The following is a 25,237-nucleotide window of genomic DNA, read 5'->3' as shown; positions in this document are numbered from 1 at the left end:
TACCTTTATAGAAAGGGTACAACTTACCCTAGAAGTTTCTGACGAGCATTATCCTGTAACTGGGCAATTCTTTCTGGCCCAAGAAACTTCGACCCATTTGGTCCATCACATACGAGCTTGTTGATAGCAGCCCTGAGAATATTAATCTGTAAATAAATGACAGCACAAATATTCATATGGTTCTACTGTAACTGAATTTCATTCTACGTTTAAGTAATTCATAAGCATTCAAAGCTGTTCATACTCATTCCTTAAAGATTTTATTGAGAGACAGCACGTGCACACACGTGAACGAGAGTGAACAGGGGGAGGTGCAGAGGGAGAGGGAGACCGAGAATCTCAGGCAGACTCGGAGCCCAGCATGAGGCTCAATCCCAGGACCCCAAGATCGTGACCTGAGCCAAAATCAAGTCAGATGCTCAACCAACTGGGCCACCCAGATGCCCATAGTGTTCATATTCTTATGACTATCATCGATACGGTTTCTGGAGCAAATTATTAAAAACACAAATAACAGGGGCGCCTGGGTGGCTCAGTGGGTTAAAGCCTCTGCCTTCGGCTCAGGTCATGATCCCGGGGTCCTGGGATCGAGCCCCGCATCGGGCTCTCTGCTCAGCGGGGAGCCTGCTTCCTCCTCTCTCTCTGCCTGACTCTCTGCCTACTTGTGATCTCTCTCTGTCAAATAAATAAATAAAATCTTTTAAAAAATAAATAAAATAAAACAAAACACAAATAACATCAATAACCACTTCCCTAATCTGAGAAACAGCAGTAACCGAACAAAGAAACAAAAATCAGCAAGAAAGGTTCAGAGTTTTCAGTCTAATCACCCTTGTTAAACTCGTGGGGTCACACAGTTCAAAACCTACCTGTATCATACATACTCCTCTTGCTTCGCAACGTTTCTGCTGAAGCCCCGGGAGTAGCTCACCCCAGAGGCATGACAAGTCATGTTTTGTGACAGTCTCCGTCACAGTTCTGTAAGAAAACCCTCCATCCTGACTAACCGGAGATCTGCAGCGTTGCTGCAAAGACGAGCCAGACAACAAAGCTGCCCCTGCCCAGCCAGGAGGCACTCACACCCCCAGCACAAGCATCTCACTGAGAAGCCCAGGCTCCACGTGGACTGCCCGGCTTCCCGGCACGTCCCTGCTCCGCTCCTGGCTGACCCAGGGCACCGCCCTGCACCCGCGCCATGACTCCCCAGGGCCTCTGATCGAGAGCACTCTCTCAGCCTTCCTTGTTTTTCAGACCCTGATGGATCTCTAAGGAGTTCTGGGCAGGTCTTTCATGGGATGTCCCCAGTTTGGGTTTGTGCGACACTTTCCCATGGTTAGACTGAGGTGATGGGTTTTGGGTAAAAGCCCCCAGAGGTGAGGTACTTTCCCATCACATCACACCAGGGCACAGATGCCACCACCATGACAGAGGACTGTGACGCAGGCCTTGAGCACCCAGCTGAGGTGGTGTCCACCGGACTCTCCCCCTTCAAGGCCCCTCCTCTTCTGCTAGGAAACACTTCGGTGAGTCCAGTCTGCCCTCCAGGGGGCATTGTGGGCAGATTAAGCGCTGCTTCCTGGAGCAGTGTCTACAGGCATGTCTCTTCATTTGTTTACTGAGTCATTTCTATCCTTGTGGACACGCAGACGACCAACAATCACCCGACACTGAGTTGCGGTCTGATACTACAGCCAACGGTCCCGGCTCTGGCCAGCACGAGCTCTCAGTCGGCCCCACGTCCCTCTGATGTGCCCCTGTCCTTTAGTTTTCCAGGAGCTCCAAGGCTCCTCCTCTGTTCTCCCTGCTCCAACCCTAGAGAAAGCCATTTTTCCAAGGAGCCCTGGTTCCTTTCACTGGTAAATCCTATCAGAAACACAGTCTGGGTATCAGGTCTGTTCAAGGCTAACGGGGTCGCAGCTCCAAGGCCCTCACACGGCTTGGTGACAGATGTCTGTATGCGAAGCCATCACGTACATACAAGCTACGCATCTGTGCATGTGTAAGTTAAGCAGGAATTCATACTGATGACTGCCAGGCTCACACCGTGCCCCGAGGTCCACTCCAGCCCTCCTGTCCTGTCTGCACCTGCTCCTGGGCCTGGCTCCCACGCGCGGGCCCTGGCCGTTTCAGCCCCAGCACCACGGACAGCAGCTGCAGATCAAAGGAGCTGGACCATGGCCGGGACAGAGTTCGCGCACAGCTGCTTTCTGGCGGCAGCTGTACAATTTCCAAAGCTCTTTTCCTCCTCAGTGCAATGGCCCAACGTCTGTGTGTCTGTCTCCATCGGATACCTTAGCGCTCCTCCTGTGTGGGGACCGGTCTGTGGGTTGACCAGTGCGTGGGGTCATGTATCCAGCACCCGAGCAACCCACGCAGCAGCCCCTCTCTGCAAAAAGCACCAGTCTTCTTGCTGTCCTACGGCCCAACCTTCCCCAGAGCGTGCCATGTGAACGGGACCATACAGCATGTGGCCTCCGAGTCCTGGCTTCTCTCCCACGGAGGCGGGCATTTAAGACTTACGCGAATCACTGCTCCTGCTTTTGTGCTGCCTTGCGTGGCCATCGCACGTGGCCTCTAAGCATCCACTTTTGAGAGACATCTCGATTCCTCCCAGTCTCCAGCAAGTACAAATTATGAGTGAAGCCATCAACATTCACCTGTAGACGTCATGTTGATGTAACTGTTCCGATCTCTTGGATAAACCCTCAGAGGTGGGACTCTTGGACCTCATGGTAGATGCATTCAACTTCTACGAATCTCATCTTCCAGAACAGGAGCTGCACTCTGCCTACCCCCCAGCACCGGGCAGAGTCCCCACTGCCCCACGTGCTCGCCCGCATCCGTTACTGTCAGCTTCCAGATCAAAGCCACTGGGACAGGCGCACAGAGGAATGCCATCATGGTCTGGATTTGCATTTCCTAATCAACAGGACGTTGAGCATCTGCTCGTGTTCATTGCTGTCCAGAGTTTCATTTAGTTACTTTTTTTAATGACCAGGTCTTCAGACTTCCTTGCATATTACGGATAAAAGTCATTTATCACATAAATGACCGGCAAGTGCTTTCTCCTGTGAGCAGCCCATCCTTCCATCCTCTTAGCAGGCTCTTGGGCAGAACGAAGTTTTTAATTCTGACCGAGTCTGGCTTCCCAGTGTTTTCTCTCACGGACTGTGCTTCTGGTACTGCTTCCCTGCTCACCTCCAAACCCAAGACCATATGCATTTTCTCCTGTATTTCCTTCCGGAAGTTTTCTCATTTCACATTTTACAGTAACACTTTACATCTTTAAGCCCAAAGTACCAGTAAGTGAAGAGCTGAGTCAGGGACACAGAAGCCACCCAGCGCTAGGAGCTGTGGCCTCTGGGAGACAGGCTGGCGTGGCCGCCCTCAGCGCCGTTTCCCCACACCCTCGGACGCGGCAATGCCCACCGCACCTACTTTGTGCAGCTCCTGAGAACACAGAGGGGCCAGGCACTCTGCAGCTGCTCAGACTGCGTGAGCTGAGGGCCGGCTTTATTTCTCACTTTGTAACACGTTATAAAGCTGAATCACCACAACAATGAAATACAAGAATAAAAGCATATGAAATACCGGCCCAAATTTTTCATTATTAGATTCAAAAGCCGTAAAATTACTTTGCCAAGCCATTTCCTAAGTTGCTGAGTGCTTAACCCGAACTGCCGCAGGGTCTTCCACTCACCAGGCCCCCCGCGCCCGTGAGCAGGGGGGGCCGGGCAAGACTTCGCTTCCCCTCTCCCACCCCGACCCAGCAAGGATGTGCAGCTGGTCTGGACTGGGCAGGAGACCTGGACAGAGAGTCACAGCAGTGCTACTGCCCTGGGGTTTACTTCCACTGCCCAGGAAAGCTTACTGTGCCGGGAGAGGCCACGGGAGAAATTCCTAGAGCACCGTCTTGGTCAGAGGCCAAAGGGAAAAGTGAAATAGGCAGGTGAAGAGAGGACAAGGCCCTCCGGGGCCAGAGGCACAGGCCTGCACGCAGAGCACCGTGTCCGGCGCCGCGCTCACTGTTATGTGGCTGTGCTGGGGCGCCTGGGTGGCTCAGTGGGTTGAGCCTCTGCCTTCGGCTCGGATCATGATCTCAGGGCCCTGGGATGGAGCCCCGCATCGGGCTCTCTGCTCAGCGGGGAGCCTGCTTCTCCCTCCCTCTCCGCCTGCCTCTCTGCCTACTTCTGCCTACTTGTGATTTCTCTGTCAAATAAATAGATAAATAATCTTTTAAACATAAATAATAAATAAATAAATGCCTATGCAAACCAACCACGGGAGAGACACGGCTACTCCAGCGTGACGGACGCACCCATCGTACCTCCACGATGTCCTCCACGCTGAGCTGAACGTCGAAGGCCAGCTCGATGTCATGCTCTGGCAGGATAGGGGCCCCCGTAGTTGGGTTCCACCCCAAACCACAGAGGACTCCAGTATAGCATTTTCCTTCCCGATCGACCCTAAATGAGAAGTTTTGAGAAAGAGTTACTATCTCAAAGTGATTAAACCACTGCTTTAGTATCATAGGAACCGGCCAATACAATCACCCTGAGTTGTGCCAACCCCAGTCCGGCAACTGATTTCATCTTTGCATTTTCTCTTCCAGTTTTCATATTGGAAATAATAGAGTATATGCAGTTATAAGGACAGTAAATATGTTTATTAATCCATTATCTACGTTTCTACATTTCTCACTACGGCAAATAACATAGAGTATATTTTATTGCATCAGTTTTTTCCCTACCTTCAAATTCTTCCATGAGTTAAATTCTTGCTAGTGAGGTTTCTGCAGAAAGGGTGATACACGTATATTTGTGGCTGTGGAAGAAGTCTAGCACTTAGTAAAAGCTTACAAGATGTCCGTCCAACCTTCTTGCCCTGCAGCAACCATACGCCGACCCTGCCCGCTCCTCTCCGGCTCCACGTCCTGTCACTTCCACGTGCAAAGTTCCCTCCACCTCATGATCCTCTCCACCCCGGCCATGGGCCACGCCTCACCAGCGCCCGCGCAGCCCCACCCAGACCCATCTTCCCCACACCGACTCCTGCCTTTTCGAGTCCAGCTCCCGCATGGCAAGAAGTGCTCGTTTTCAGAGCAACGCCAGCCGCCGTCCCGCCCCCCGCTCAAGGGCTTCTGGTGGCTTCCTGCGGCACACTGAGCAACACCTGAGCTACGCTGAGCCACAGGGCGTCCAGTCTCTGCTTCGCTCCCCCACGTCATCTCAAATCACATTCTCCGCCCCCTGCAGCCCTGCGCCAGGCTCCAGCCCCCCTGGCTTACCTACAGGCCAGTTAGGCTCCTCCAGGGGAGAACCCTTCCTCCCCCTGCCATGCCCCCAGAGCCCTCTGTCCCCAGGCTCCTTCTCCTGTCCCAGGCGTTAGTTTAAGGGCCAGCACCACAGCCCAGAACAGGATCAACAAATAATTATAAAACGAGTGAACAGATATTAACACTTAATACCTTTTTAAAAAAAAATATTTATTTATTTGACAGACATAGATCACAGGTAGGCAGAGCAGCAGGTAGAGAGAGAGAGGGAAGCAGGCTCCCCGCCAAGCAGAGAGTCCGACGAGGGGCTCGATCCCAGGACCCAGGGATCACGACCTGAGCCAAAGGCAGAGGCTTAGCCCACTGAGCCACCCAGGTGCCCATCACTTAACACCTTCTAAAATATTTTGCTAATTTTCTTTGACTCTTAACTCAGACTTCTTCCCATAATCTAGATCAATAAAGTTTTGATGAAAATAATCCAGGCAAACACAGAGCTTTCTTCTTAGCCCTAAAGACACACATACACAAACACACAGACTCCTTTTTCACTTTCATGAAAATGAAAGAGAACCCTACTTTAAGTACACTCAAAGAAGAGCTCCAGAAAGAAGAGTGCCTTACAAAACAGCCACCAAAGTGTCTCTCTGAAGAGTATACTCCCCCCGTTATTTTTAACACAACATAATTTACTCTTATTTCAATTTCTAGAAAATCCTTCCAGAAAAGAAACAACAGCCCCGGGTCACCAACGGTAAGACTAACGGCTTTCAGCATGGTTAATAAAATGCCACATCACCCCTCCCTCACTAATGGCCACTGACACGTGTCCCCTCACACGTGCTAACAAACGCTTCTCAACAAGGACAGTCCCAAAAGATTCCGCCTTGAACTGACCCACAGCAGGACAGTAATTCTCTGCTCATTGGCTCTAAACCTTCAGCCAACAAAGCTAACCAAGCACCGGCTTTAATTCTTTTCTGGGGATCCTAGAAACTCCCGTGCAGTAATTAGGACCACAGACATCTTTCTCCTTCCTTCATCATACCCATCTTGAGCTGGGACGGAAAACTGCCAAGGTCACGGAACAAAAGCCGAGAGCGTTCCATGAAGACACGGCCCAGGGCACACCGGAGACCTAATTCATTCTGAGACAACTTACATAATGGAACTCAAGCTTACGCAAGCTGACAACCACTGTGCTTGGAAGAGCTAACGTCTCCAGACAATCAGGTTTAAAATAAATACAGCAGAAGAGCCACCCACACTGAAAGCTAATAATCTAGAACACTCTCCACGTGAGCCAAGGAGGAAATGCACTTCCTCAAAACTTAAATGTGAGTCAGTGGCAAACAGCCCAGTTACATTGTAATCATCTACGGAGTTCAGTTGACCCTTGGACAACACAGGTTTAAACTTGGCAGCTCTAGCTATACGTGCGTTCTTTTCAATGAATACACCAGAAAATTTCTGGAAACTCGGGAAAATATTTCGCTAGCTCACCTAATCATAAGAACGCGGCGTAACGTACACATGACCTACAGATTACGGGTCCACCGACTCGAGGTCCTCGGTATGGCCTCCCCTCAACAGCAGGCTCTGTCAGTCGAGGGACAGCTGCACGCGTCAGAAGTCTACTGGAATTTCCAAATCCCACTGCGGCCGCTCGACGGGAAGGACGTGCCCTGCGATGCTGCCCAGAACCACCCGAGTGGGGTGGACGCCATCACAGCACCGAGCACCTGTAGGGCGCCGTCCGGCCCTGGAGGCCGCACACTCTGCATCGCGGGGAGCCACCTGCTGCCCCAGCGGGCCCATGAGCTCTTGACAGCCATCCCTCCAGACAGGGGAACCTCCGAGGCGGGAGACCCTGGCCCCGGGGCTGGCAGCACGCAGCGAGCCTGAGAGCTGGGCCAGACACACCTGCTGCCTCCGTCTTCCCAGCAGCCCCGAGAGAGCCCCTCCTAGCACACTCCCATCACCTCACACTCCCAATATTTAAAGGCACCTCTGCGCTGTTCTCAAGTTTTCTAAGGCTTCTTAAAAACATGAGAGTTAGATGAAGATTTGTTTAAAGAGCAGTACGTGACTGCGCCGTAAACACTTCAGACAGGACGTCACCGGCGAGAAGCGGGCACGCCGTACAGACGGGGGTCAGGAGCTCCGTCGCACGTGCTGTTCTCACGAGGACAAGCTGACACTTTTCCAAGACACGTGGGGCCTGTGGTCCCGCAGCCTGGGTCTTGGTAGGAGGGGGGGCACTTCTGAGGCTGGTCCTATGAGGACACAGCTGCCCCCCAGCTCTCTCGGACACAGACCTTGGGCATCCAGCCACCACGATGGAGGTGGCCCCGGCGAGCCCACGCAGAACCCCCGACAGGGAGGCCCTCGGGAGCCTCGGGGGCAGAAACTGAGGCCTCCAGCCCCAGGCCGGAGTCAACCACCAGACACGTGAACAGAGCAGGCAGAACTCCCACCCCTGCACCGCCAGGGCCTCCTGCTGAAGACCCAGACGGCAAGGAGCGGGGACCAGCTGTCCCTGGGGGACCCCGTCTGAGCTCCTCGCACAGCACCGTAAGGGCTGCTGGGAGTAAATGTCGTGCAGCCAACGTGGAACGGACAGTAACAAAGCCCAAGCTCCCTCGGAAGCCGCTGCCGCTGGTTTCTAGCCGCTCAGCCCCGCGGGGCGGATTACTGTTTTGGGGGATTCCCTCTCCCTTGCTTCCGGGGCTGGAGTGCTGCCCTGAAAGGGCACCAGATCGGCCAGGCCGAGACCCCCGGGGCTGCCCTCGCCCCACCCCGGCCGCAAGAGCTGAGCCCCGGCGGCAGGACCCCGGTGGGGAGGTAAGGAATGCGTCAGGGCCGCGGGACTAGCAGCACCTGCTTGCCGACCCCCGCTGCCCCTCCTGCGGACGCCGGGCTCACTACTATGGAGCGTGTCCCTCTCACTGGGGACACCAGCACCGGGAGCCTGGAGCGGACACGAGTGGATGTTCAAGGAAGCACGTCGGGGAAGGGACCGCAGGAGCAGGAGAGCTAAAGCCCGCCAAGGGCTGGGGTGTCAAAGGCCGGCTGGAGGCAACGGTGACAGGAAACCTGTGCCCTTCTTGAGGACACAGCCACTCAGGCCCGGGCCCCCAGCTGGCGGAAAGCAAAGGGAGGGGGCGAGAGGTGCAGAGAAGGGGCAGGGAATGGCGGCCGGCCCGGCCAATGGTCCCGGGTGCCAGACGGGACCATGGCCTCTCCTGGCTCTGCTTGCTGCTGGAGATAAGCAGCCCCCCGCTCCCCCGCCTCTGCAGACAGTGCGCTGGGGCAGCGGAACTGCCTTCCGGTCTTCAGTTTGCCGTCACTTTTGACAGGACAGTGACAGAGTGGAGCCAGAAGCCGTGGGCTGGGACAGCCCTGTGCTGGGACAGCGGCCTGCCAGCTGCCGCTACCCCATCGCTACGCCCGGGAGGAAAAGCCGCTGAGGCAGCCGTGGGGGCCTCTCTACCCTGAAGGGCCACTGGGGCCCAGGCCTCGGGTGACAGGAGTGAGTGTGCCCACATCGGGCCCCCTTTCCCTCCAAAGCTCCTCAAATAATGGCTCCTACAGACTCATCAAATTTGAAAAAGCTCACCCAACTACTCAGAAGCAGATCTGCGAGGACAAAGCCCCAGCCCTACCTTCCCCTCCTGGGGACCACCAAGCTGAACCTATGCAACTGGCCACTGAGTGTCACACATGTGATCACAGAAACTACCCCTGCTGGCTCGTTTAAACTCAACAAACTGAATACAGAGTGCCAGCTACATGTGAAGCGCTAACACTGTTTCTGCATAAGCCTCTCCTAGTAAGCTTTTGTTCTAGAAAGATGGCATTTTAAATACCAAATACTTCCACGGTTTTTGAGTGTCTCTAACATAACCACTTGCGCTTCAGAGATTTACAAGTCACACAGTGTGTCACGCACGCCGTCCAGAAGATCGTATTCAAAACAAAGTCCCGGCAGGATCTGAGTCCAGTGAGAGAAGCAAGGACAGTGTCAGCAGTGTGGGTGAGGCGGCTGCGATTCACACCGTCACCAAGTTGCCTCCCTAGGCCACATGGCAGCTTTCTTCCTTGATAGACAATCTCACGTAGTGTGCTGTCTTTACAAGTTTGTCTCCCCTGTGACGACTCAGAAGATAAATATCGTCAAGATACTCATCATTAGCTTGGGAGGAGTCAAGATGGTGGCAAAGTAGCTGAGACGACCTCAGGGAGCACGGGATCAGCTAGACAGCTTGTCAATCCATCGCAAACACCTGCAAATCCAATGGGAGACCGAAGAGAAGAAGAGCAGCAATTCTAGAAGCACAAAATTGACCACTTTCTGAAAGGTAGGATGGCAGAGACAGGAATCCGAAGCGACAGGAAGACAGACCGTGGGGGGCGGGGGGGGGGGCGGCTCCCGGCAAGCGGCGGAGCAACGGAGCACAAAATCAGGACTTTTCAAAGTCCACTCCACGGAGGGACATCACTCCGGAGGCTAAACCGGGGTGAAGCCCACACGGGGTCAGCATGGCCCCAGGTCCCACAGGGTCACAGAAGGATCGGGGTTGTCTGAGTGTCACAGAGCTCGCAGGTATTAGAGCTGGGAAGCCGGCTACAAAGACGGAGCCGAAGAGCGAGCTCCCAGCTCGGGGTTACCTTGAACCGTAATCCATGCACCGTCAGGCTGCTGCTCTGTGAGTGGGGACCCCACAAGGGGCAGATCCGGGGAGACCCCTGGAAGAGCGCAGGGACCTGCTGGGTTCGGAGGCTCCAGGCGGGACTGTGCGCCAGAGACAGAGACGCTTGGTCACAGGCCGGGTGAGCTCAGAGCGCGGCCGGAGGCCGAGGAGACAGGGGTGATTGAGCGCTTTTCTCTGAGGGCGCGCTGAGGAGTGGGGCCCTGAGCTCTCGGCTCCTCCAGGCCGGAGATTGGAGACTGGGTGGCCTCCATCTTCATTCCTGTCCTCCGGAACTCTATGGAAAGTGCTCAGGGAACAAAAGCTCCCGAAAGCGAACCCGACAGATTACGTAGCCCGGCCCCTGGTAAGGGCGGTGCAATTCCGCCTCGGGCAAGACACTTGAGAATCACTACAACAGACCCCTCCCCCAGAAGATCAACGAGAAACCCAGCCAAGACCAAGTTCACTTACTAAGGAGAACAGCGGATTTGCAGAGGAGAAAGCAAATCTTATCTGGACAAACGGACAAGGCGGAAAAACTCACCACAAAAAAAAGAACAAGAGGCAGTACCGAAGGCTGGGGACCTAATCAATACAGACATTGGTAATATGTCAGATCTAGAGTTCAGAATGACGATTCTCAAGGTGCCAGCTGGGCTCGAAAAAGGCATGGAAGATGTTAGAGAAACCCTCTCTGGAGAGATAAAAGCCCTTTCTGGAGAAAGAAAAGAACTAAAATCTAACCAAGTTGAAATCAAAAAAGCTATTAATGAGGTGCAATCAAAAACGGAGGCTCTTACTGCTCGGATCAATGAGGCAGAAGAGAGAATTAGTGAGATAGAAGGCAAAATGATGGGAATAAAGAAGCTGAGAAAAAGAGATAAACAACTACTGGACCATGAGGGGAGAATTCGAGAGATAAGTGACACCATAAGACGAAACATTGGAATAATTGGGATTCCAGAAGAAGAAGAAGGAGAGAGGGGAGCAGAAGGTATATTGGAGAGAATTATTGGAGAGAATTTCCCTAATATGGCAAAGGGAACAAGCATCAAAATCCAGGAGGTGCACAGAACCCCCCTCAAAATCAACAAGAATAGGTCCACACCCCGTCACCTAATAGTAAAGTTTACAAGTCTTAGCGACAAAGAGAGAATCCTGAAAGCAGCCCGGGACAAGAAGTCTGTAACATACAATGGTAAAAATATTAGATTGACAGCAGACTTATCCACAGAGACCTGGCAGGCCAGAAAGAACTGGCATGATATGTTCAGAGCACTAAACGAGAAAAACATGCAGCCAAGAATACTACATCCAGCTAGGCTATCACTGAAAATAGAAGGAGAGATAAAAAGCTTCCAGGACAAACAAAACTAAAAGAATTTGTAAACACCTAGCCAGCTCTACAGGAGATATTGAAAGGGGTCCTCTAAGCAAAGAGAGACCCTAAAAGTAGTCGATCAGAAAGGAACAGAGACAATACACAGTAACAGTCACCTTGTAGGCAATACAGTGGCACTAAATTCATATCTCTCAATGCTTACCCTGAATGTAAATGTGCTAAATACCCCAATCAAAAGACACAGGGTATCAGAATGGATAAAAAAAAAACAAAACCCATCAATATGCTACCTACAAGAAACTCATTTTAGACCCGAAGACACCTCCAGATTTAAAGTGAGGGGGTGGAAAACAACGTACCATGCTAATGGACATCAGAAGAAAGCTGGGGTGGCAATCCTTACATCAGATCAATTAGATTTTAAGCCAAAGACTATAATAAGAGATGAGGAAGGACACTATATCATACTCAAAGGGTCTGTCCAACAAGAAGACCTAACAATCTTAAATATCTATGCCCCTAACGTGGGAGCAGCCAACTATATAAACCAATTAATAACAAAATCAAAGAAATACATCGACAGTAATACAATAATAGCAGAGAACTTTAACACTCCCCTCACTGAAATGGACAGATCATCCAAGCAAAAGATCAACAAGGAAATAAAGGCCTTAAATGACACACTGGACCAGATGGACATCACAGATATATTCAGAACATTCCATCCCAAAGCAACAGAATATACATTCTTCTCCAGTGCACATGGAACATTCTCCAGAAGAGACCACATCCTGGGTCATAAATCAGGTCTCAACCGGTATCAAAAGATTGGGATCATTCCCTGCATATTTACAGACCACAATGCTCTGAAGCTAGAACTCAATCACAAGAGGAAATTTGGAAAGAATGCAAATACATGGAAACTAAACAGCATCCTTCTAAAAAATGAATGGGTCAACCAGGAAATTAAAGAAGAATTGAAAAAATTCATGGAAACAAATGATAATGAAAACACAATGGTTCAAAATCTGTGGGACACAGCAAAGGCAGTCCTGAGAGGAAAATATATAGCAGTACAAGCCTTTCTCAAGAAACAAGAAAGGTCTCAAATACACAACCTAACCCTACATCTAAAGGAGTTGGAGAGAGAACAACAAAGAAAGCCTAAACCCAGCAGGAGAAGAGAAATCATAAAGATCAGAGCAGAAATTAATGAAATAGAAACTAAAAAAACAATAGAACAAATCAATGAAACTAGGAGCTGGTTCTTTGAAAGAAATAATAAGATTGACAAACCCCTGGCCAGACTTATCAAAAAGAAAAGAGAAAGGACCCAAATAAACAAAATCATGAATGAAAGAGGAGAGATCACAACCAACACCAAAGAAATACAAACAATTATAAGAACATACTACAAGCAACTCTACGCCAACAAATTTGACAATCTGGAAGAAATGGATACATTTCTAGAGACATATAAACTACCACAACTGAACCAGGAAGAAATAGAAAACCTGAACAGACCCATAACCAGTAAGGAGATTGAAACAGTCATCAAAAATCTCCAAACAAACACAAGTCCAGGACCAGACGACTTCCCAGGGGAATTCTACCAAACATTTAAAGAATTAATTCCTATTCTCCTGAAACTGTTCCAAAAAATAGAAATGGAAGGAAATCTTCCAAACTCATTTTATGAGGCCAGCGTCACCTTGATCCCAAAACCAGACAAAGATCCTGCCAAAAAGGAGAACTACAGACCAATATCAGAACTACAGACAATGTGGATGGAACTAGAGGGTATTATGCTTAGCGAAATAAGTCAATCGGAGAAAGACAACTATCATATGATCTCTTTGATATGAGGAAGTGGAGATGCAATGTGGGGGGGATTGGGGGGAGGTAGGAAAAGAAAAAATGAAAGAAGATGGGATCGGGAGGGAGACAAACTATAAAAGACTCAATCTCCAAAAACAGACTGAGGGTTGCTGGGGGGAGGGGGGATGGGAGAGGGTGGTGGGGATATGGACACTGGGAAGGCTATGGGTTATGATGAGTGCTGTGAAAGGTGTAAACCTGGTAATTCACAGACCTGTACCCTTGGGGATAAAAATACATTATATGTTGATTAAAATAAATAAATAAATTTAATTTAAAAAAAAGAGAGAGAATTACAGACCAATATCCTTGATGAACACAGATGTGAAAATTCTCACCAAAATACTAGCCAATAGGATCCAACAGTACATTAAAAGGATTATTCACCACGACCAAGTGGGATTTATTCCAGGGCTGCAAGGTTGGTTCAACATCTGCAAATCAATCAATGTGATACAATACATTAATAAAAGAAAGAACAAGAACCATATGATACTCCCAATAGATGCTGAAAAAGCATTTGACAAAGTACAGCATCCCTTCCTGATCAAAATTCTTCAAAGTGTAGGGATAGAGGGCATATACCTCAATATCATCAAAGCCATCTATGAAAAACCCACAGCGAATATCATTCTCAATGGAGAAAAACTGAAAGCTTTTCCGCTAAGGTCAGGAACACGGCAGGAATGTCCATAATCACCACTGCTATTCAACATTGTACTAGAAGTCCTAGCCTCAGCAATCAGACAACAAAAAGAAATTAAAGGCATCCCAATCGGCAAAGAAGTAATCAAACTATCACTCTTGGCAGATGATATGATACTATATGTGGAAAACCCAAAAGGCTCCACTCCAAAACGGCTAGAACTAGTACAGGAATTCAGTAAAGTGTCAGGATATAAAATCAATACACAGAAATCAGTTGCATTTCTCTACACCAACAGCAAGACAGAAGAAAGAGAAATTAAGGAATCGATCCCATTTACAGTTGTACCCAAAACCATAAGATACCTAGGAATAAACCTAACCAAAGAGGCAAAGAATCTATACTCAGAAAACTATAAAGTACTCATGAAAGAAATTGAGGAAGACACAAGGAAATGGAAAAATGTTCCATGCTCGTGGATTGGAAGAACATATATTGTGAAAATGTCTATGCCACCTAAAGCAATCTATACATTTAATGCAATCCCTATCAAAATCCCATCCATTCTTTTCAAAGAAATGGAACAAATAATCCTAAAATTTGTATGGAACCAGAAAAGACCTCGAATAGCAAAAGGAATATTGAAAAAGAAAGCCAAAGTTGGTGGCATCACAATTTCAGACTTTAAGCTCTATTACAAAGCTGTCATCATCAAAACAGTATGGTACTGGCACAAAAACAGACACATAGATCAATGGAACAGAATAGAGAGCCCAGAAATAGACCCTCAACTCTATGGTCAACTAATCTTCGACAAAGCAGGAAAGAACATCCAATGGAAAAAAGACAGTCTCTTCAACAAATGGTATTGGGAAAATTGGACAGCCACATGCAGAAAAATGAAACTGGACCATTTCCTTACACCACACACGAAAATATACTCAAAATGGATGAAGGACCTCAATGTGAGACAGGAATCCATCAAAATCCTTGAGGAGAACACAGGCAGCAACCTCTTTGACCTCAGCCGCAGCAACTTCTTCCTGGGAACAAGGGAAGCAAGGGCAAAACATGAACTATTGGGACTTCATCAAGATCAAAAGGTTTTGCACAGCAAAGGAAACAGTTAACAAAACCAAAAGACAGCTGACAGAATGGGAGAAGATATTTGCAAACGACGTATCAGATAAAGGGCTAGTATCCAAAATCTATAAAGAGCTTAGCAAACTCAACACCCAAAGAACAAATAATCCAATCAAGAAATGGGCAGAGGACATGAACAGACATTTCTGCAAAGAAGACATCCAGATGGCCAACAGACACGTGAAAAAGTGCTCCACATCACTCGGCATCAGGGAAATACAAATCAAAACCACAATGAGATACCACCTCACACCAGTCAGAATGGCTAAAATTAACAAGTCAAGAAATGACAGATGCTGGCGAGGATGCGGAGAAAGGGCAACCCTCCTACACTGTTGGTGGGAATGCAAGCTGGTGCAGCCACTCTGGAAAACAGCATTCAGGTTCCTCAAAAAACTGAAAATAGAGCTACCCTATGACCCAGCAATTGCACTACTGGGTATTTACCCTAAGGATTCAAACGTAGTGATTTGAAGGGGCACGTGCACCCGAATGTTTATAGCAGCAATGTCCACAATCGCCAAACTATGGAAAGAACCTAGATGTCCATCAACAGATGAATGGATAAAGAAGAAGTGGTATATATATATGCAATGGAATACTATGCAGTCATCAAAAGAAAGGAAATCTTGCCATTTGCGACGACATGGATGGAACTAGAGGGTATTATGCTGAGCGAAATAAGTCAATTGGAGAAAGACAACTATCATATAATCGCCCTGATATGAGCAAGTGGAAATGCTTTATGGGGGGCTGGGGGGGTAGAAGAATAAATGAAACAAGATGGGATCAGGAGAGAGACAAAGCATAAGTGACTTTTAGTCTCACAAAATAAACTGAGGGTTGCCCGGGGGGAGTGGGGGAGGGACAGGGTGGTGGGGTTATGGACACTGGGGAGGGTATGTGCTATGGTGAGTGCTGTGAAGTGTGTAAACCTGGCAATTCACAGACCTGTACCCCTGGGGATAAAAATACATTATATGTTTATAAAAAAATTTAAAAGTCAAAAAAAAAAAAGATACTCGTCATTATTGCAATATGAGAGAGAAGCCCAATTCCAACATTTAAAAGCATATTAAATGCCTTCGGGCCAAGAACAGGTCAGAAACAAATGCGTATGTAAATAAAGTGGGCCAGTGTCTATACAAGCCATTTTATGTCCACTCAGTGCCATACGATGCATTTTAATATTTTACTAAATATTCTACTTATTCTATTTAGTAAACATTCTATTCTAATAAATTCTATTTTCATAGATATTTACAAAGGCATCATAATGCGAAAATGCATGTATTTGTGGAAAAGACATAGTGTGACAAAAACCTTAAAAAAAAATCTATGTAATAATTCTGAAAATACACTAAATGTTTAAAAGATGATTGGGTTTCTTCCCAGTCAGCTTTTTCCAGATTTTTCTAAGCAGGATGTATTTTCGGTGCTAAAAAAGAACATACACAACCGTCTTCTACACCAAAAGCGACCGCGCTCCAGACCCTGAGGGGTGCACGGAGGGCTGAGCAGGGCGAGGGCCGGGCCGCCCCCGCCAGCCGCATGGAGCTGTGAGCTGCCCGGAGCCAGACCTTGTTTGTCCACAGCAGCCGCCCCTCCGCAGAAGCCCACGGGCGCGTCCCCAGGGGTAAGTGCTCTGCACACACCGAGTGTCAAAGACCTGTGGCGCGGCCGTCCCCTCGGTCGGGTGCCGCCGAGGACTCTCTTCCCGCTCACACACTTCCCTGTGCCAAAGCCTTCAGGACAAGCCCCTGTTCCGTCTGGGCACCAGGAAGAGCCGCAGCGGGCACAGCGGTCTGCCTTCTCGTCGCCCGGTTCCCGTCGCCAGGGGGACGGACAGGCAGCCTGCTGACCCCGGGGGCCGGACCACGGAGGGCCACTTTCACGGCCCCTTAGCGACAGGTCAGCCGCCTGCGCATTGCTCATCCAGAGCTATTCCCGGCTCCTTACCTTCTTCCTGCGGCCCCGCTGTTCCCCAAGCCCCCACGCGGCCCCGTCCGTGTCGGGCAGGTGTGCTGGTGACAGTGACGCCACCTCGGCCGCACCGAAGCCCCGGGGAAGCTCCGCAAGCGGCCACCAGGGCCCCGGCCAGGCGCTCCCTAAGTGTCTCCTCTCCCTCGGGGGGAGGCCGGAGAGGCGCCCGCTTCTCCCACCGGGTTCGCACTTCACACAGGCTGGACGGACGGACGGACGGACGGACGGACCAACCTTAACTCGATCACCGGTGCGAACAGCGCGCTGAGGAGAGCCGGGAGGCCCGGCACATGCGGCAGCAGAGACGTCTCTCTCAGCAGCATGGTGGACCCTGTCGGACGGTCAACAGAGGCGACGTCAGGCACGGACTCTACCCTGCACACGCCTCGTCCCCTTCGCAGAGTCCGGCCCAGGGGGGGGGGCGGCCCCCAGCCCCATGAGCGGCCCCCGCCCCCCCCCCCCCCCCCCGCAGTCCGAGCCCAGGGCTCGCTGCAGGCCTCGCCCTGCCGGGGACGTCTGGTGGCCTCCCTTCTCCTCCTCCCCGTCGGCCTTTCAGGTTCGTCCCGGGGCCAAGAACCCGGGCCGGGTTGACGGAAGGAATCCGACCAAGAACTCAATGCCCACGCCCCCGTGCCAAGCGAGGGCGACGTGCGCCGTTTCTTACGCTCGGATCAGCCAGGGCGCTCGCAAACGCCCTGCACACGCGGCAGAGGCCCCGTCCGCCGCCCGCCGGCTGAGTCGTCCCAGCATCGGGGGGAGGCGGGGCACAGGGAGGCAGGCTGGGCAGGCGAGGAGCGAGCGCGGCCCCGGCTCACCGGTCGCGTTGACGGAAAGGGAGGCCGCAACCAGCATCCTCTGGTGAAGGTCCTCGGGGGCGTCGCTGATGATGACAGAGTTGATGCTCTCCTTCTCGACCCACACGCACCTGGAAGGGGCGTCGTCAGGAGACGGGGCTGACGCGCCCGCCGGGCAGCGCGCTGCGTCCGAACCCCCCCGCTCACCCGCGCCGGAGACCCGGCCACACGCGCAGGCGCCGCGCGACAGGCGAAAGCTCTTCACCAGCCCCGTGTCCGGCGCGCCTGCCCTCGTCGTCCCGACCACCCCTCTCCGCCCTCGTCTCTCTCCTGCCCCCCGGCCTCGGCCTCGCGCGCGCCGGCCACACGCCGACAGCACCCAGACCACCGCCTCTGCCCCCGTCCTCTGGGCCGCGCCCCTGCTCCTGACCCGGCGGGCAGGCCACCCGCCCCGCCCCTGCACTTCTCAGCACAGGAAGGGCAGCCTCCACTCGTCCCCTTCCCGCGTCACTGAGTCTAGTCACACGTCACCGTTGACCGCACGGCCGGAGCGCTCATAAAGCGGTCCCTTTCTGCACCTCCTGCCCTGGGCGCCGCGTGGTCACGACGTCCCCAGCCGGGGCGACAGCGGTGACCAGCCCCAGAAGTACGCTGCTCCCCGAGGAGCCTTCTCGCAAACCCGACACATTCTTCACACCGGGGTCTGCCTGCCTCAAGGTGCCTACGGACCACCTGCAGATCTTAGGAAAATGCAGGCTCTCTGCAAAGGGGCCCGGGCTCCAAGAGACTCCTTGAGGGTTTCCTTGCAGCCGAAGCGATCGTGTAAAATACACGTTGGGCTTTCTAAGGGTCCTCGGATGAAGTCTGGATCTTGCTTGTGAAGACTGTCCCCATCTGCCACAGTGCTGCGGCCCTCTGCTCCTCACCACTCTCCTCTCTCCCCGTGCTCATTCTGAAGTGCAAAGTCAAACTGAGGCCAGGCCCACGCCAAGGAACGTCCTCCAGCTGGTCCTCACCGCCCCACTCACTGACTGTGGCCAACTCCTCTGCATGTCTCAGGTCCCTCTGGAAACCTCCATGGCCTTTTCACGGCCCCAGTGTACTCAGGGCCCCTCGATATGCTCTCGTAATGTCCACAGCCCCTTCCATAATGTTCAAGAGCCTCATCAACCCTTCTTCTGAGGACCCATTTTTCCTTGCACACCATTCCCACCGGACACACAATTTGGGGGATCACCCTGAGTCTATTTTGTTCACTGTTGTTCCCCTCACACCATACCCTGTTCCCGGAACACAACAGGCATTCACGGGTTTGCTGAATGAAAAGCAATTATAATAAGGACAGAAAAAACAAGGCCCCTGTTGGAAGATATTCAAGAACGTCGTAGACAGGGATGCCCGGCTGGCTCAGTGGGTTGAGCCTCTGCCTTCGGCTCAGGTCATGATCTCGGGGTCCTGGGATCGAGCCCCGCATCGGGCTCTCGGCTCAGTGGGGAGCCTGCTTCCCCCCACCCGCCTCCGCCTGCCCCTCTGCCTACTTGTGATCTCTGCCTGTCAAATAAATAAAATCTTTTAAAAAAAGAATGTCTTAGAATGGCTTTCATGTAAGAGAGAAAGAGTATCTCAGATTTAGAACTAGGAGAGGAATGAGAAGGAGCTGGAAAAGGAAACATTCCAACAGTTTAAAAAAGATTAGTTTCCATTAAACTCTGTAAATAGAGGAGCAGAGAAAAAAGAAACCCAAGGCAAACCTAAGTTACTCCTACCTGAACTTGGATATTCTGGTCAAACTATGACACTTTAGTTCATAAGGGTTAAAAGGCCCATGAAGTATCGCCTGTAGATTAAAACACACACACACACACACACACACACACACACACAATGTTACAAACAGGCAAATGATCACTTAATATACATTTTAAAAATCCAAAAGTTAGCTCATGTTTTAAAAAAGGAAGCAGCTACACGTTAGTTGTCACATCTTCAAGATGCAGTGGGGAAAGCATGCCTTGCGGTGCTTTTCTGGGACGGAGTGATTCTTTCAACTGTTTCACTAACACTCCTCAACAGATACATTTAAGGAAGAGTTTGGACAAAAAAAGGAAATACCGCCCAATACTTCAGCAGAAGTATCATTCTTTTCATTGCATCAGACCAACCCGACTGAGTAGTGAGCCCTGAGAGCACAGGGCCACGGGCTAGGGTGGCAAGAGCGGGGCCGCCAACCGGGGGAGGGCACGAGGCAGCCTCTTCTCAGAAACAGGCAAGTGCACCGACCCCAGTGCCCGCTGGGGCCCGGCCGCCCCCCAGGCTGGGGTGCCTCCACACGGGCCTGGTTCCCGACAGCCCACACACTGCTTCCTCCACCTGGGCAGACAGGCACAGGCTGACTTTGGAAAGGCTGGTTTAAACAGAAGAACTAGTCTGAGCATTTCTCTACACCAGACCCCAGGTCTTCCCCTCACTAGATAGGCACCACTGAGAAAAAAGTACCGGCCTTGAAAACCAGGACAGAAAAGCCCATCGTGACTGCTAGTTATGACTCAGCATATAGATAAAACGACTTCAAGTTTTAAACTGGATTTTAAACCGGCTCCTATCGATTACCTTGCAGTTGGGGGTACCAAGTTTATTAGAAGAAAAGCTCTCTAACAAAACCCGGATCAGGTACTTTTCATCGTCCTTCACGGGAGAAGATGTAGAGAGCTCTGCCACGTTTTCCACGGACGTGGAGAAGAGACCCTTGAGAGCTTCATGGCTTTGCTGAGCAGAATAAACAAAGTTCATTTTGCTTAAAGGAAAAACTGTATTAAAAGTACTTTATTCCAAACTAATCAAAGATTTTATAGGCACAAACTTATTCTTATGTGATTACTAGGGTCACTAAGGTCAAGCAAAAATTTTATCAAATAAGTACACTTTAAAATCCAAATTAAAGAAATAAGATAGGGAGTGCCTGGGTGGCTCAGTGGGTTAAAGCCTCTGCCTTCAGCTCAGGTCATGATCCCAGAGTCCTGGGGTCGAGCCCCACATGGGGCTCTCTGCTCAGCGGGGAGCCTCCCTCCCTGTCTCTCTCTCTGCCTGCCTCTCTGCCTACCTGTGATCTCTGTCAAATAAATAAATAAAACCTTTTAAAAAATAAAGAAATAAGATAGGATTCATTTAAGGCTCTATTCACCAGGGTGCCTGGGTGGCATGGTCGGTGAAGTGTCTGCCTTCAGCTCAGGTCATGATCCCAGGGCTCCCTGCTCCCCAGGGAGTCTGCTTCTCCCTCTGCCTCTGTCCCCTACCCCAGCCTGGCCTGTGTGCTCTCTCTTGCTCACTCAAATAAATAAAAAAATCTTTTTTTTTTTAAGGGTCAATTCATCAGCCTTTACTACCTTTCAGTCATCAGAAAACTGAAGAGAGTGAAAAAACAGCTCTTAAAAAGACCTTTCTGTACACGAAACTTGGGCTCCACACCAAGTAACACTACCAGAATCCCAAAAGGGTTCCTCACAGCTGGAAACACAAAGGCCGGCTGCTCTCCGGCTACTATTCCGCGGCCCGTTTCCCTAAACCCCTCACTGTCAGCAGAAACAACAGGACAATAACCGGCCTCCAATGTCTGACTCGCAGGGGGCAGCTCTGGAACTTTTAAAGAAAAATGGCTTCAGCACTGATTTCCAAAGAAGTAGTTGGAAATCATTTTGAAATACCGGAAATACTTGAAACTAGTATCTTATTGTTTTCATTAGGAGCTAAGTCTTGGAATCCATTTCAGAAAAAACAACTCCCAGAGAACATTTTTACATCTAATTTTCATTCTAAGAAAAAAATAGCCTAATAAAGGGGAACTTCAACAAAATCAACACCCAGTTACTGAAATATAGTGTCAAAGAAACCTAGAAGGCATTTCAAGTGTTCCAAAACCACCACCTAGCTACTCTCCCATCAGCACCCTGGGAGGACAATGCGCCCCCACTTCTCCACGGCCCCTGCCACACAGGCGCGCACATGCACGCACACGCACGCACACACATGCATGCACACACACACACACTCCGACAAGGATGAAGGCACGTACCTTGGACTCATAGGGCTCCTCTGCAAGCTCTGCATAGCCCTCCTTGATGAGGACGTCTCTCACGCTGACGGCGTCCTGGACCCCAGTGTAGCGGTACACATCCACGTGCAGGACACTGTGTACCACAGAGAAGACCCTGACGAGCAGAGCGCAGCCACTCACCAGGGAGGCAAAGCGCCGGCTGGCCGCACCGCTCCAGTGCTCACCACACACGAGGGACTTTGCCGACGGGCGCATTTTGCAAATCTTAAATTCCAAGGCCTACAGGACAGAAGAACGTGGCTGAACCGGCTTGGTAAATGAGTGAAACACTCACCCAAATACTGCTGAAATGTGGCCCTGCACGTGGGTCTTCACCGACATTCTCCTAAAAATCCTACTAAAAACAATCTTGGTCCATTAACAGATGAGTGGAGAAGGAGGACGTGACGTAGACACACAATGGGCTGTTACTCGGCCAATTACTCGGCCAACAAAAAGGATGTGATCTTGCCATTTGCAGGATGGAGCTAGACAATATTATGCTAAGTGAAGTCAAAGAAAGACAAACAGCAGGATTTCCCTTATATGTGGTATCTAGAAAACAAAAATAAACAAAAGCAGAGACAGACCCAAATACAGAGTGGGCTGCCAGAAGGGAGGAGGGCAAAATGGGTGAAGAGACATAGGGAATAGAGGCCGCCAGTCCCGGAGTGAACAAGTTCCGTGAGCAAGAGGTGACCGCATGCGGAAGGTGGTCGCTGGGACCGTACTCATGCTGCAGGGTCACAGACGGACGGCAGCTACCCCTGTGCAAGCACAGCTGAGTACAGAGTTGTGGAATCACTATGTTGAATGTCTGAAACTAACATCCTATTCTGTGCCAACTATAACAAATACATAAATGATTATATGTATTTTAAAAAAACAATTTGGGGGGTAGATTTCACAAAGTGAGGATTTCATAGGTAAAGAAATTCGACGTTGCTTTCAACCCGAACAGAAGTTTGGAACGCCTTCTGGACTGTTTCCACACTGAGAGAGGCGCACGGGTACATCTAGCTCGCCCAAGTTCTAGCTGTTTACAACACAACCAAAAAGCTCAGAAACAGTGTCTGGAATTAAATTCACTTAAACAGCTACTTTTTTGCTAAGTGTGAAACCACACTCCATATATTTTTAACTCACTCCACAAACAATATTGACAAAAACATCTGTGGCAATACATTTTTGGAAAAAAGCAGAAATCAAACTTTGCCTGTGTGACCAGGAAAGTCCCTTCCCACTCTGAGACTTGGCCCCTATCTGTGGGCTGAGGGTAGGCCGTGTGACCTCTAGGATCATTTCTAGCTTCCACGTTCATACCACAGCAGCCTCTCTACCTTACCTGAAATGGTAGTTCAAGAAGTTGACAGGGCATCTCCATCAAAAGATCCAGATCTACGTGAGATCTATTACCATAGTCTACAAAGAACACCTAGAGAATGGGGAAAGGACACACTTTAACACCGGGTCAGAATCACACGCCACCCGGCCGGTGGCCTCACGAGGCTCTCTCTAGCCTCGGAATCTGGCAGTCTTACGGCAGCAGCTAACATCCACACAGCAGTGCTGGAAATAACTTTTTACAAGACTAGTTTTCTAACTGAAAGGATTCCACTTAAAATTAAAAAAGGTTTTCTGTAAACTGCTCATTTCCCTTCGAGCAGCTGGTTACAGAGAAACACGTACCTCGGCAGAATTCCCTGAAACATAAAGGATTTGAGCTCTGAAGTAGCTTTCTTTATCAGAATCAGCAAAAGGAGCCAGACAGACCAGGTCCGGGTGCGGGCGGACAGGCAAGGGCAGCAGGTCCAGCTGGTTTATTTCAGCGGTGAGCTTTCTCAGAATCCCCGAGTTCTTTTCATCAATCCTGTATCCCCAAAAGTGTCCCACCTCAACGACCTAAAAAAGAAGGGAAAGGAGCAGAGACGAAATCCAGAAAGGATTTCGATGTGCAGGTTCCCAGAAGCTCACGCTGCGGGACTGACATTGCATACCGCACTTCACAAACTGGAATCCCCGGAACTCAAGTAATTCTACAGGCTTTAACGCGTGCTTACGAACAAGGGGGTTCCCTGGTCCCCACAGCAAGGAAACACGTGTCCCAGACCCCTCTCTCGGAGGTACGAGACTTGCCAGCCCACGAACACAGGGCAGGCTCCGAAAGGGCACAGAAGGCCGGACTGAGAGACCGTCTGACTGGCTCCGGGCGCCGGGGGGTGAGCCCAGCCCACAGACTGCAGGCGCGCGAGAGCAGCAAGGGCAGGTCGGGTGTGAGCGCAGCCCCGGAGGGAGCAGCGACAAGTGGGAGAAGGAGGAGCCGGTGTCCCGTGCAAAAGGGCCTCACTGAGCACCTCCCGCCCACGATGCTGGGCCGACTCAGGCCGACCGCAGTCTCCCAATCGGCCAGAGCTCAAGCTTCCCGGTAAAGCCGCTGGTGAGTGTAGTCACAGATTCACCAGGAAGCAGGTCTGTATTTGCACTGACACTGGATCTGAATGAGTAAAAGCCACACCTTAAAGAGTAATGACGTGAACTGAATCACACGGCCATACTTCACTAGGCCAGTTAGAACGTTCATGTGTACTGTGCTGCTGAAACTAAGGTTTTAGCATTTTATTTATTTATTTATTTATTTATTTATTTTAGGTTTTAGCATTTTAAACGGTACCTAACGTTTTAAAAATTATGTTCTGGGGGCGCCTGGGTGGCTCAGTGGGTTAAAGCCTCTGCCTTCAGCTCGGGTCGTGATCCCAGGGTCCTGGGATCGAGCCCCACATCCAGCTCTCTGCTCGGCGGGGAGCCTGCTTCCCCCCCTCTCTGCCTGCCTCTCTGCCTACTTGTGATCTCTGTCTGTCAAATAAATAAATAAAGAATATTAAAAAAATTTTTTAAATTATGTTCTGATTCTAGAATGAGATTTGCTTCATTTTGTGTTGTGGCCACATTTCAATATAACAAGTACAGTAATTCAAACCCACCCGCCTTGCCTCGATCACGAAGGTGCTCAGGCTGTGTGAGAACAGGTGTACATGACTAACTTGATGTCTACAACATGACAGTGCTAGGTTAAAAAGACAGAAAAGCTCTAACGACTCAACCACAGCATCTCACCTCTGTGACATCAACAGTCAGGAGGAGATCTGTAATTGTCCGGGATCTGTCTAATGCGTTAAAGGAGACTTGCATAGGATCTACTGTCTGCTTCTGAAAGTCCACATTCACCCTAGGTAACGTGATTTAAAAAAATAATAAAAATAAAAATCAGGTATTGAAAGAAAACATGCTTACATATGTGAAGTTATCACCCCACCTATCCCATTGCTAATACAAGAAAGAACATTTTAAGAAAATACCTAACCTGGAGATGACTAATTTGATTTCCTCTCAAA

General features: G+C 50.2%; 1 protein-coding gene across 1 annotated transcript in view; it reads right to left on the bottom strand.

The window, feature by feature from the left end:
* TDRD9 (tudor domain containing 9) overlaps positions 1 to 25,237 on the bottom strand; it is a gene marked incomplete at its 5' end in the record, with an annotated part of 113,254 nt that overhangs the window by 8,946 nt on the left and 79,071 nt on the right. Inside the window, 10 exons of the mRNA XM_080809772.1 lie at positions 28 to 146; positions 4,328 to 4,466; positions 17,196 to 17,292; positions 17,777 to 17,886; positions 19,522 to 19,592; positions 20,366 to 20,521; positions 21,825 to 22,085; positions 23,191 to 23,280; positions 23,535 to 23,747; positions 24,960 to 25,071. Of these exons, the coding sequence (XP_080665898.1) occupies positions 28 to 146; positions 4,328 to 4,466; positions 17,196 to 17,292; positions 17,777 to 17,886; positions 19,522 to 19,592; positions 20,366 to 20,521; positions 21,825 to 22,085; positions 23,191 to 23,280; positions 23,535 to 23,747; positions 24,960 to 25,071 (1,368 nt within the window). The remainder of the gene's footprint in view (positions 1 to 27; positions 147 to 4,327; positions 4,467 to 17,195; positions 17,293 to 17,776; positions 17,887 to 19,521; positions 19,593 to 20,365; positions 20,522 to 21,824; positions 22,086 to 23,190; positions 23,281 to 23,534; positions 23,748 to 24,959; positions 25,072 to 25,237) is intronic.

Source organism: Martes martes (assembly GCF_963455335.1).
Source record: "Martes martes genome assembly, chromosome: 7".
In the NCBI taxonomy this organism is placed as follows: Eukaryota; Metazoa; Chordata; class Mammalia; order Carnivora; family Mustelidae; genus Martes; species Martes martes.
This window is presented reverse-complemented; position numbering and strand designations above follow the sequence as displayed.